The sequence below is a fragment of the Chiloscyllium punctatum genome, chromosome X (assembly GCF_047496795.1).
Source record: "Chiloscyllium punctatum isolate Juve2018m chromosome X, sChiPun1.3, whole genome shotgun sequence".
Lineage (NCBI taxonomy): Eukaryota > Metazoa > Chordata > Chondrichthyes > Orectolobiformes > Hemiscylliidae > Chiloscyllium > Chiloscyllium punctatum.
In genome coordinates, this window is record NC_092791.1 from 30,889,631 (window position 1) to 30,902,247 (window position 12,617).

General features: G+C 44.1%; 2 protein-coding genes across 7 annotated transcripts in view; one reads left to right on the forward strand and one right to left on the reverse strand.

Annotated features, from left to right (window-relative positions):
* The window catches only part of LOC140471231 (HIG1 domain family member 1C-like), a 119,539-nt gene that overhangs the window by 60,404 nt on the left and 46,518 nt on the right, over positions 1-12,617 (reverse strand). The window contains exon 5 of one of the 2 annotated variants that reach the window (XM_072567178.1): positions 5,350-5,605. The exons of the other annotated variant lie outside the window; for it this stretch is intronic. The gene's annotated coding sequence lies outside the window, so the exon portion shown is untranslated. Of the gene's footprint in view, positions 1-5,349; positions 5,606-12,617 lie in introns of those variants that run through there. 2 annotated transcript variants of the gene reach the window in all.
* Positions 1-12,617, forward strand: part of slc11a2 (solute carrier family 11 member 2) — a 92,274-nt gene that overhangs the window by 57,733 nt on the left and 21,924 nt on the right. For all 5 annotated transcript variants that reach the window (XM_072567173.1, XM_072567172.1, XM_072567174.1 and 2 more), the window contains exons 9-13: positions 2,020-2,175; positions 3,965-4,123; positions 5,009-5,095; positions 6,070-6,189; positions 9,518-9,667. In XM_072567173.1, coding sequence (XP_072423274.1) covers positions 2,020-2,175; positions 3,965-4,123; positions 5,009-5,095; positions 6,070-6,189; positions 9,518-9,667 — 672 coding nt within the window. The remainder of the gene's footprint in view (positions 1-2,019; positions 2,176-3,964; positions 4,124-5,008; positions 5,096-6,069; positions 6,190-9,517; positions 9,668-12,617) is intronic.

Genomic DNA, 12,617 nt, shown 5'->3' on the forward strand with positions numbered 1-12,617 from the left:
CCCTACCGTCCTGTGGCGACCACTTCAACTCCCCCCTCCTACTCCGCCATGTACAAGCAAGTCCTGGGCTGCCTCCACTGCCAAATCCAAGCCTGGAAGAAGAACGCCTCATCTTCCGCCTTGGGACCCTCCAACATTGACCTCACCACCAATTTCCTAATCTCCCCCAACCTCATCCCAGATCCAACCTTCCAACTCGGAACCATCCTCTTGACCTGTCCATCTTCGTCGTCACGTATCGGTTCCACCTTTGCCTCCAACCTGTTATCATCACCCTCAACTTCATCTACGTATCACCTTCCCAGCTACCTCAACCCCACTCTCCTACTTATTTCTCAGCTTCCCACCCCCCCCCCCCCAACACACACACATTCCTGATGAAGGGCTTGTGCCCGAAGCATAGATTGTCCTGCTCCTTGGATGTTGCCTGACCTGTGCTTTTCCAGCGCCACACTTTTCCATCAGATCTTCAGTATCTGCATCCTCACTTTCTCCTTAAATTTTGCAACTGTCTATCCTCTCCCCTCTCTATGTTCGTCCTCTGCACCACAGGTCTTAAAGCATAAGTTTGATATTCTTTCATTCCTACTTGTCTCCTATTCTATGGATTTTGGTTCTAAATTTAGGTTTTAATGCAATGTTCTGTAGCATTGCCAATGTTTTCATTCAGATTATCCACATTGCACTAATCTATCAACAGGAACAGATTCACTGATATAGACTGTCCATTTTACTGATTATACCATCCCCTCCCTCTCCCTATTTCATACAGCAGAATCTACAATGCAGGCTGATCATTGAGTCCTACCAGTTTGCTCCCCCCAATTCCGTAAATGGATTATCTTGTCACATCTGGATAACGTGCCTTCAACATCACAAGGCAGGATTTGTTTTGCAACAGGGAGAGGGGAGAACACAAGCATGTGTTCAAATGGACCATGGCCCCTCTTGTGCTCAACTCCTCTTGTTGAGAACCAATTGCAATAGTCTATGCCTCTGAGGCCTTGATTGTGTGCTGTGCTAAATTATATGGCAGTACTTAGCATTATTGTCATGGCAGTTGTGTGCAGCTACTCTGTGTACGTATAGCCACAGCCTCTTGAACCTATGTTTGGTTGAAAGGATTAAATTACAAAGACTCTAGATGCATAGATTAGCTTGTTGTGCAGAAGATGAAGGAGTGATCTAACTGAATTAAGATGATTGTAAGTGCTCATAGATGGAGACACCTTTCCTCGGTCAGAAGAATCCAGAAGGACGGGGGTAAAAGCTTTAAATTAACATCTGACCCTTCAGGGATACTGTGATATAGTTGTTATTCACACACACAAAATTATATTCTTGCATTCCTCCCCTCACCCCACACCATACCATTGGTCAATTGGGGATCAGTTAGAGATTGCTAAACTGAAATTGCTGAGGTTTTTGCGAGGTGAAATCATTAAGGATTATGGAACCAAGGTAGTGAGATGCAGGTTTGGTACAGTTCAGTCATGATGTAATTGATCTTCCTGTTCCTAAGCTCCCATGTTTGCCATGTTCCACTTAATGGTATTTGTAAGACTGTTACTTGGAGTAACCTAAACTTGTTTACTGAGCTTTGACTATAGCATACAGTGTGCTTGGTAAATCTGCTCTGTGGCCATACAGTGTGAAGAGGATACTTTTGTAAATAAGGATATGCACCTCTGTGGGCCTCATTTTATTCATTATGTGATCGGTGTCACCATATCACAGTCCCATTCATCAGTTAAGCTTCAGGTCAAAATGAAGTGTTGGAGCGACACTAGTCCTCCAGCTTCATCTGCTACTGCAGTAGGAGATTATGTGCAAAACTGCCTTTCTTCAAAACTGTGGCAATCTATGTAAAAATTCATAATCAGTTCTGGGAAACCATATCACCTTAAATACATTGTATGTCATTTAAAATGCTGCTTGTACAAGTTAGATAATCTATCATTTCTGCTAAATAAGTTTGTTTTTTTTTTCATGTCAAAACTCTGTTTCTGTGCCTTCCAGTATGTGACTGTACACCCAGACCAGGGACAACTACTGAAAGGGATGTTTGTTCCCTTCTGTGCAGGCTGTGGAACCCGTCAGTTGGAGCAAGCCGTTGGAATTGTTGGAGCTGTAATCATGCCCCACAATATCTACCTCCACTCTGCTTTGGTCAAGGTGAGATTTGCATATTTTTTAACATTTGGATCTTTTTAAAGCTCCATTTCTATGTTGCAGACTGACCGAAGCTCCGTGTAACATGGTGGAGTGCTTGCAGGTATTTCCCGTTCCTCCAATTTGTCAGTGAAATTGGGGGATGGCGTGACCTGTTCCCCTCTGGTCTTGCTCATTCCTATCAAAGTGATGAGTGATTTGTACGTGTCCTGTGCCCACACGTAGGTGATGGCCAGTGCATTCAAGCCACCGTCCACCATATAGCTAGTAGCTGGTGTGTCATGGATTGTTTTTCACTAGAACATTGGAGACTGAGGGACAACCTGATTGATGTATATAAAATTGAGGGGCACATGGTGGGTAGTGGAGTTTTTTACTCAGTAAAAATGTCAAATATGAGGCAGCATAGGTTTAAGGTGAGAGGGAGAAAGTTTAAAGGAGATGCACAAGGAAAGTTTTATTTTAACACTGGGTGGTAGGTACCTGGATGTGCTGCCAGCGTAGGTAGTAGACGCCAATGCGACAGCGAAGTTACGAGGCTTTTTGACATATACATGAACAGGCAGAAAGTAAAGATATGGGCCATGTGCAGACAGATGGATTATTTTAGAATGGCATCATGGTCAGCACAGACATGGTGGGCAGAAGGGCCTGATTCTTCTGCTGTACTCTTCTTTGTTCTCTGTTCTATTTGCCTGTACACAGGTGAAGTGTTAAGTAACAGAAGTATTTCATTTGACACATCCTGTTACCTACACCACTGTAAGGTGCCAAGCTCATTCTTTGTGTTCATATGTATGAGTAGTTCATATCAGTGTGTTTAATCCTCTGCTATGTGTACACTGTTTAAAGTTGCTAGCACGTGTCACAAGAAGTATGAAATGGATTGTGGTTTGGATGGGTACAGAAATTCAGATGTTTGGAAGCTAATATATTGCTGTTTCAAGTGGATTTTGAGCTTTAAACCTGTTTGAAGTTACCTCGAGCATTGTGGGGGAGGGGGAAATGGCAAGACTGTTTTCTTTATTATTATTGCTGTGACATCTGGCTCGTCTTCGAACATTAGTTGCCATCCCATAACCTCCTCAAGTGTGCTCTCACATTGTCTCACATATTGGCAGCCAAACTCAATCAATTACTTACCTAATATGTCCCTTTCTGCACTTTGTATGTCAGCTGATAGTTTCCACCCAGCCCTTAACTCTGCCCTCACTTGGTCACCAGTGGCTGTGTTTAGGACTGTTTTGAGTTAGTATGACTGGCAACCAAAGATAAGCTCAAACTCCCATGAGTTTGGGATCATGCAGTAATCCATATTGAATAAATCCTGCCACTTGCAATGGGAATCTTTCCAAAAATGCTGATAACAGGAGATATGTTGTGTGATATTGTGAAACATTTGTAGTACGCTGGACATTATCTGTTTAGCATCATTATCTGATTTCTTCCCTGCCCTACACAGGTTAGGCTTGCTTGTGGATGCGGAGGTGCTGGTGTTGGACTGGGATGAACAAAGTTTGAAGTCACAAGACACCAAGTTCTAGTCCAACAGGTTTATGTGAAATCGCAAGCTTTTGAAGCACTGCCCCTTCGTCAGGTGAAGTGACAGGAGGCACACGTGCAGAGCGGCTTTTGTGATTTCAAATACACCTGTTGGGCTATAACCCTGGTGTCATGTGATGACTGAAAAGGAAGTTAATAAGTGTTTAAACTGTTTCAACCCCATGCTGCACATGCTCTGAAATCCTAGTGCTGACATTTTCTCTCTCTCTCTCTCTTTTCTTTCTGTCAGTCCAGGGAAGTAAACCGAGCCAATAAGAATGAAGTGAAGGAGGCAAATCGCTACTTTTTCATTGAAGCCTGCATGGCTCTGTTTGTTTCGTTCCTCATCAACGTCTTTGTGGTCTCTGTGTTTGCGCAGGCTTTTTATGATAAGACCAATGCACAAGTGGTGAGTGTTGGAGGTAATGTACTCTACTGGAAACATGCTTATACTGTGGCCATTCCCAAATCAGGGTGCTAGTACACATTGTCCCAAAATATTCAGCCAGAGGTCACTTAGTATATTAAAAATCTGTATGTATAAAGTTCTCAAGGAACCACCTAGTCTCATCACTCCCCACAATCTTTACTATCCTACTGTCCTCATACCCTTTAATATTTCCTCCAGTCTCAGCCCACTGTCCCTGTCGTAACATTGTTTAATATTCCTTCCAGTCTCCCCCTCACTCCCAACATCTTGTTATATCCCACCCAGTCTAATCCCATTCCCTTTACTGCCCACACTCTTTTTAATATCTCACACTCCACATCATTCCTCTCACCTTTTTAATATATCTCTAATCAAGTCCCACTCTCTTCACTCCTCACACTCTTTAATATTCCACCCAGTCTTATCCCAACTCGCCCTGCACCCTTTTCATATCCCACCAGGTTTAATTCCACTGGCCCCTTTGTACCTTTTTTGTCCTTCAGTATCCCACCTGGTGTAATATCCTGCCTTACCCCAGAGAATCCATGACCCTTTGGGGTGGGGTGAGGAATTCCAGTGATTCCTTTCTGTCTAAATGAAGGAATTTCTTCTCCTTTTGAGACCTGTTACAGTGGGTCCCGAGGAGCTGTGAATGGCAGAATAATGAACAGCTGCTGTCCAAAAGCAAAAATGAAGAAAATCAGGTTGAAACCAAAACCTGCAAAACAAAACTGTAATCTCCGGTCGTTTTGTAAGACTGAGGGGTAGTACATCTGCAGGGTAAATATATTCACAGAAGTTGTTGATATTGAATATTGAGGATTATGTTTCACACTGTGATAAAATTCTTTTTTTTTTGTGAAGCACAATGATTGTTTCAACCAGAGTGGTCCATATTCCAATCTCTTTCCTCTGAACAATCGGACTTTCGACGTTAACATCTACAAGGGGGTAAGTGGGAACACATTTGAGCCGGTCAAAAGTGACCTTTAGCATAGCCCTGTTCAGTTTTCTCCATGGTTATGGGTGGCAAAACTGGTGCAGTATCATTTTGAAACTGGCAGTTGGTAAAAAGACTTCAAAATGTTAATGAAATGTAGTTGGGCTGTTTGCACTTGCAGTATGCAGCTGATTTGATTGAGGTTGTCAGGGTAAAAGTGCAACTGTGCTAACATAGCAAAGTGAGGAATTCCACAGATCCACTCCTCTCTGGGAAAATTCCTCCTATCTGTGTTCTAACTGGGAAGCCCCTTGTTCTGAGATTATGCCCTCCAGTCCTAGATTCTCTCACAAGGTGAAACAATCTTTCTGCATCAACCTTGTCAAGTCCCCCTAAGTAGCTCTGTTTCAGTAAGGTCTCTCCTAATTCTTCTAAACGGAGTACAGGCCCAACATCTCCTCGTACGGATATTCCCTCGTGGATCAACCTGGTGGATCTTATCTGGACTGCCCACAATGCCACTGTAGATAAAGGGACAAAACTGTTCAGTACTCCAGCTGCAAGACCTCTTTACTTTGAAATAAATACCAATATTATATTTATCTTCTTTATTACCTGCTGATCCTGGATGCTAGCTGCTTATGATTCATACCTGAGGACTGCCAAATCTCTCTGGACTGAAGCTTTCTGTTGCATCTCCCAGTTTAAATAACATTCAACTCTTTTTTTTTGTTCTTTCTGCGAAAGTGCATAACCTCACATTTTCCCATATTATAGTCCATCTGCTCAGCTTTGCCCACTCACCTAACATGTCTATATCCCTCTGTAGACTCTTTGTATCATCCTTACCACTTGCTTTCCCATCTATTTTTCTGCCATCTGCAACCTTAATGCTGATACATTCACTTCTGTCATCCAAGTCATAAATAATGGTAGCCTCAGCACTAATTCTTGTCTTATAACCTGTCTGTTGTCTTTCTTTCAGGGCGTTGTGTTGGGCTGTTACTTTGGTGCTGCGGCTCTCTACATCTGGGCCATTGGCATCCTGGCTGCAGGTCAGAGTTCAACCATGACTGGGACATACTCCGGTCAGTTTGTCATGGAGGTAATCTTAATTCAAGAATTTCACCATGTGTGCTTTTTGTTGGCTTTGAGTTTTCTAACCTACAAACCTGTTTGTGTCACAAGCAATATTCAGTGAAATATAGGGTTTTTGCTACTGCTCACAGAATGTTTGCAGAGGTGAAGGATTGTGATGTTGTTTAGGATGAAGCTAGACAAATGTTTTTTGTCATGTTTGTTTCTGACAGTTGCTAACACAACAATGGCTACTGTCCTTGGAGTCAGAGTCAGTAGAGTTTTTACAGCAGGGAAACAGGCCCTTTGTGCCTGTTTTCAAACATTCTATTCTAGTCCCATTTTCCAGTACTTGGTTGTAGTCTTGTATGCTGTGGCATTTCAGGTGTTGCATCTATTTACTATTTAAATGTCATGAGCATCCCCACCTCTCTCACCCTTTTTCAGGCAGTGAGATCCAGATAGCCATAATCCTCTTGGTGAAAAAAGTCTTTTTCCTCAAATCTTCTCTAAGCCTCTTGTTCCTTAACTTAAAACAGTACCCCCTGGCTATTGATCTTTCTACTAAGGGGAAAAAGTTGCTCACTATCAACTCTGCTTATGCCTCTCAGAACTTTGTCCGCCTCAATCAGATGTCCCCTTTTCCTTCTCTGCTTGAAGGAAAGCAACTTCAGCTGACCAAGTCTATCTCAATAGTTGAGTTACTTCAACCCAAGCAACATTTTGGTGAAACTTTCCTGCACCTTTTCTCGTGCAGTCACATAATTTTTATAGTTTAATGACCAGAAATGCATACAATACTCCAGCTGTGGCCAACCAATGTCTGATACTGCTCCATCATAACATTCTTGCTCATTCGTTCAGTGCTTTGACTAATAAAGGCAAGTATCCTGTCTGACATCTTAACTATCTTACCTAAATGGCCTGCTGCCTTCAATAGGGACATACACACCAAGTTCCCTTGGTCCTCTAATTCCTAAAGTCCTATTACTCAAGGTGTGCTCCTTTGTCTTGTTAGTTCTTCAAAATGAATCACATCACTTTTCAGGATTAAATTCCATTTGCTGCTCTTTAGCCCATCTGTTGATGGTCTTGTGGTCTCAGGCCTTCCTCCTCACTATGTACCACATTACCAATGTTCATATTATTTTTAAACTTACAGATCGTACCTCCTTTATTCATGTCTAGATCATTAATGTACATAATAAACAGCAAAGGACCCAGCACCAAACCTTGTGGTACACCACTGGACACAGGCTTCCAATTGCAAAAACACAATTTGAGCATCACTCTCTGTTCCTGCCAGTAAGCCAGTTTTAGATGCAATTGGCTGAATTGCCCTGGATCCTATGAGTCTCACCACCTTAACCAGTCTGAAATGCAAGACCTTGTCAAAAGCCTTAATGACGTTCATATAGACTACATCAACTATGCAACCCTCATTAAGAGACTGAGTCACCACCTTGAGAAATTCAAAATTATTGCATGTGACCTCCCGCTTACAAAGCTACGCCAACTATCCTTGATTAATACTTGCCTCTCCAAATAGAGATTAATTCTGCTGCTCGGAATGTTTTTCCAATAGTTACCCTATCTCAGATGTTGGATTCACTGGCCTGTGGTTTCCTAGTTTATTCCTACAACCCTCTTTGAATAATGGTACTGCATTAGCTGTCCTCCAGTCCCTTGGTACCTCTCCTGTGGCTGGAAAGGACTTGAAAACTCATGACTGAGCTCTTGCAATATCCCCCCTTGCCTCCCACAGCAGCCTTCGATATATCTCCTTTGGGCCTGGGTATTTATCCATTTTGAAGGTAAAACTACCAATACCTCCCCTCTCTTAATTTGTTCAAGTATATCATAGTCCCCATTTCTCATTTCTGTACTGACATCACCCTTCCCAACAGCGAATGAAGATGCAAAATATTCATTTAAAACCTCAGCTGTGTATTCTGGCTCCATGCACAAGTTGCCACTTTTTGGTCCCTGATAGCCCTGCTGTTTTGCTGGTCCATTGTCTTGCCCCTAGCATACTTTAAAATGTGTTGCTGAAAAAGCGCAGCAGGTCAGGCAGCATCAAAGGAGCAGGAGAATCGACGTTTCGGGCATAAGCCCTTCAGGAATGAGGAGGGTGTGCCAAGCAGGACTAAGATAAAAGGTAGGGAGGAGGGACTTGGGGGAGGGGCGTTGAGAATACGATAGGTGGAAGGAGGTTAAGGTGAGGGTGATAGGCCGGAGAGGGGGTAGGGGTGGAGAGGTCGGGAAGAAGATTGCAGGTCAAGAAGGCGGTGCTGAGTCTGAGGATTGGGACTGAGAAAAGGTCTGGGGAGGGGAAATGAGGAAGCTGGAGAAATCTGCATTCATCCCGTATGGTTGGAGGGTTCCTAGGCGGAAGATGAGGCGCTCTTCCTCCAGGCGTCGTGTGGTCAGGGTCTGGCGATGGAGGAGGCCAAGGACCTGCATGTCCTTGGCAGAGTGGGAGGGGGAGTTAATTTGGTATCTACCAAAAGTTTCCTTTTTTCTTTCCTTATCCAATCTTGAACATCCCTTGACATCCGGGTTCTCTGGACTTATTGTTTCCATCTTCTCCTTTTATGGGAACATATTGGCCCTGCCCACTCACTGTTTCCCTTTTGAATATCTCCCACTGTTTTGATGTGGATTTTCCTGTAAATAGCTGCTCCGGATCCACATTGGCCAGATTCTATCTTGTCTTAATAAAATCAGCTTTCCCCAATTCAGAACCTTTATATCCAGTCCTTTTACTTTATTAAAGTAATTAATTGATGCAAAACACTTTGGGGTATCTAAGATCCAATAACAGGGCGAATACTTGCCCAAGGAAAGATTTTCTATGAACAACACCAGTCATGATTGATACTTTGCCTAATCACTGTTTCTTTCCACCTCTAATTCTAAGCCAGTGTTGTGGCAGCTACACTTTTAATTCACCTGGGTTTCCACAGCTTTGAACTTATAACTTGCAGGCAGACTGACAAGAATGTTGTCTCCATGCAATAAATTTCAATATGTCTCAAATTGGCTCTTAGTAGAAGCAAAATACAAAATTACCCCAATAGTCAATGCTAAATGGAATGATTAAATTTGGAGCTGGGTATTCTTTTGTGATTCACAACCAACCATGTACATTTTTTGAAATTATGTTTAGGGAGCTTTACTCCATATCTAACCCTGTGCAGTCCCTGTCCTGGACGTGTTTGATGGGGACAGTGTGGAGGGAATTTTACTCTGTATCTTACTGTACTATTTCTGATGTGCAAGTGTTTGATATGTACAAATATCAATCTTTTGAGAGAAGTACGCAGAAATAATTAAATTTGACATTATATCTGAAGGGCTTCCTGAACTTGAAGTGGTCCCGCTTTGCTCGTGTTCTCTTCACTCGATCCATTGCTATCACGCCAACTCTGCTGGTGGCATTGTTTCAAGATGTGGAACATCTGACAGGAATGAATGACTTCCTGAATGTTCTTCAAAGCATGCAGGTGAGACGATTCTCCTTCAATAGCTTATCTCTTCACGCTTCAGGCTCACTGCCTTTATTCCTGATGAAGGGCTTTTGCCCGAAACGTCGATTTCGAAGCTACTTGGATGCTGCCTGAACTGCTGTGCTCTTCCAGCACCACTAATCCAGAATCTGGTTTCCAGCATCTACAGTCATTGTTTTTACCTCCCTAACCAATGTCCTGTACAGCCGCAACATGACCTCCCAACTCCTGTACTCAATACTCTGAACAATAAAGGAAAGCATACTAAACCCCTCCTTCACTATCCTATCTACCTGCGACTCCACTTTCAAGGAGCTATGAGCCTGCACTCCAAGGTCTCTTTGTTCAGCAACACTCCCCAGGACCTTGCCATTAAGTGTATATGTCCTGCTCAGATTTGCTTTCCCAAAATGCAGCACCTCACATTTATCTGAATTAAACTCCATCTGCCACTTCTCAGCCCATTGGCCCATCTGGTCCAGATCCTGTTGTAATCTGAGGTAGCTGCTGAAAATGTGTTGCTGGAAAAGCGCAGTGGGTCAGGCAGCATCCAAGGAACAGGAGAATTGACGTTTCGGGCATAAGCCCTTCTTCAAGAATGAGGAAAGTGTGTCCAGCAGGTTAAGATAAAAGGTAGGGAGGAGGGACCTGGGGGAGGGGAGTTGGAAATGCGATAGGTAGAAGGAGGTCAAGGTGAGGGTGATAGGCCAGAGTGGGGTGGGGGCGGAGAGGTCAGGAAGAAGATTGCAGGTTAGGAAGGCGGCGCTGAGTTCGAGGGATTTGACTGAGACAAGGTGGGGGGAGGGGAAATGAGGAAACTGGAGAAATCTGAGTTCATCCCTTGTGGTTGGAGGGTTCCTAGGTGGAAGATGAGGCGCTCTTCTTCCAACCGTCGTGTTGCTATGGTCTGGCGATGGAGGAGTCCAAGGACCTGCATGTCCTTGGTGGAGTAGGAGGGGGAGTTGAAGTGTTGAGCCATGGGGTGGTTGGGTTGGTTGGTCCAGGTGTCCCAGAGGTGTTCTCTGAAACGTTCCGCAAGTAGGCGGCCTGTCTCCCCAATATAGAGGAGGCCACATCGGGTGCAGTGGTTGCAATAAATGATGTGTGTGGAGGTGCAGGTGAATTTGTGGCGGATATGGAAGGATCCCATTGGGCCTTGGAGGGAAGTAAGGGGGGAGGTGTGGGCGCAGGTTTTGCATTTTTTGCGGTTGCAGGGGAAGGTGCCGGGAGTGGAGGTTGGGTTTGTGGGGGGTGTGGACCTGATGAGGGAGTCACTGAGGGAGTGGTCTTTTTGGAATGCTGATAGGGGAGGGGAGGGAAATATATCCCTGGTGATGGGGTCCGTTTGGAGGTGGCTGAAATGACGGCGATGATACACTGTATATGGAGGTTGGTGGGGTGGTAGGTGAGGACCAGTGGGGTTCTGTCCTGGTGGCGGTTGGAGGGGCAGGGCTCAAGGGCGGAGGAGCGGGAAGTGGAGGAGATGCGGTGGTAATCACTGTCCACTACACCTCCAATTTTGGTGTCATCTGCAAACTTACTAACTGTACCTCTTATGCTCTCATCCAAATCATTTATGTAAATGGCAAAAAGTAGAGGACCCAGCACTGATCCTTGTGGCACTCCACTGGTCACAGGCCTCCACCCTGAAAAACAACCCTCCACCACCACCCTCTGTCTTCTACCTTTTGAGCCAGTTCTGTATCCAAATGGCTAGTTCTCCCTGTATTCCATGAGATCTAAGCTTGCTAATCAGTCTCCCTTGGGGAACCTCGTCGAACACCTTACTGAAGTCCATACAGATCACATCTACTGCTCTGCCCTCATCAATCTTCTTTGTTACTTCTTCAAACAACTCAATCAAGTTTGTGAGACATGATTTCCCACACACAAAGCCATGTTGACTACCCATAATCAGTCCTTGCCTTTCCAAATACATGTACATCCTGTCCCTCAGGATTCCCTCCAACAACTTGCCCACCACCGAGGTCAGGCTCACCGGTCTATAGTTCCCTGGCTTGTCCTTACCACCCTTCTTAAACAGTGGCACCACGTTTGCCAACCTCCAGTCTTCCGGCACCTCACCTGTGACTATCAATGATACAAATATCTCAGCAAGCGGCCCAGCAATCATTTCTCTAGCTTCCCACAGAGTTCTCAGGTTGGAACATTCAATCACGAGGGTGACCAATCTGAGAAAAAGGCTGTGCTCCCTGCCCATAAGTAGAATGGAGAGAATTGGCTGGCATCCACTCAGGCAATCTCCTTCTGCCACCATCTTCCTCTGTTTCTGTGCAAGTCCAAAATACCCATATATTAATACAAATACAGAAAGTAATTAAAGCAGTTGGTATGAATGAAAACTGAGCTCCTGTTCATTTAAAAGTAACTCCCTGAAAATCAGAGTAACCATCAAGAAAATCATGAGATATAGATACAGCCATTTTAACTCCTGTTTTGGTGCCAGAATGCCACCCTTCGTGAACTCGACATCTGGAACACACAACCCTGGCCTCGAACAGATGATGAGCAAAACCGGATCCTCTCTTGGTCCCACATTTTTTTTTCTGTCAGTTTTCAACTGTTGTCAGCAAAGTATTTTCTTGAGGTCCTTGCCAAATATACCATAAATATGTAATAAAATAATTAACTGAACAAATGTGAAATGCTGGAATAACTCAGGAGGTCAGGCAGCATCTGTGAAGGACAAAACTGGTAATGTTTCAGGTTGAAGACCTTTCATCAGAACTGGGAAAAGTTAGAGATATTATCAGTTTTAAGCAAATTAAGGTGGGGGAGGGTAGAAATAGACAAAAGGAAGATTCTGTGGGGGGAAGACAGAGATTAAATGACAGGAGAGTTCATGGTACAAGGCTAAAAGGAGTGGTGATGGGGCGAGCAAAGAATTAAGGGGTATGTCTTGAGAGGAAGGGTGAAAGGCAGCTGC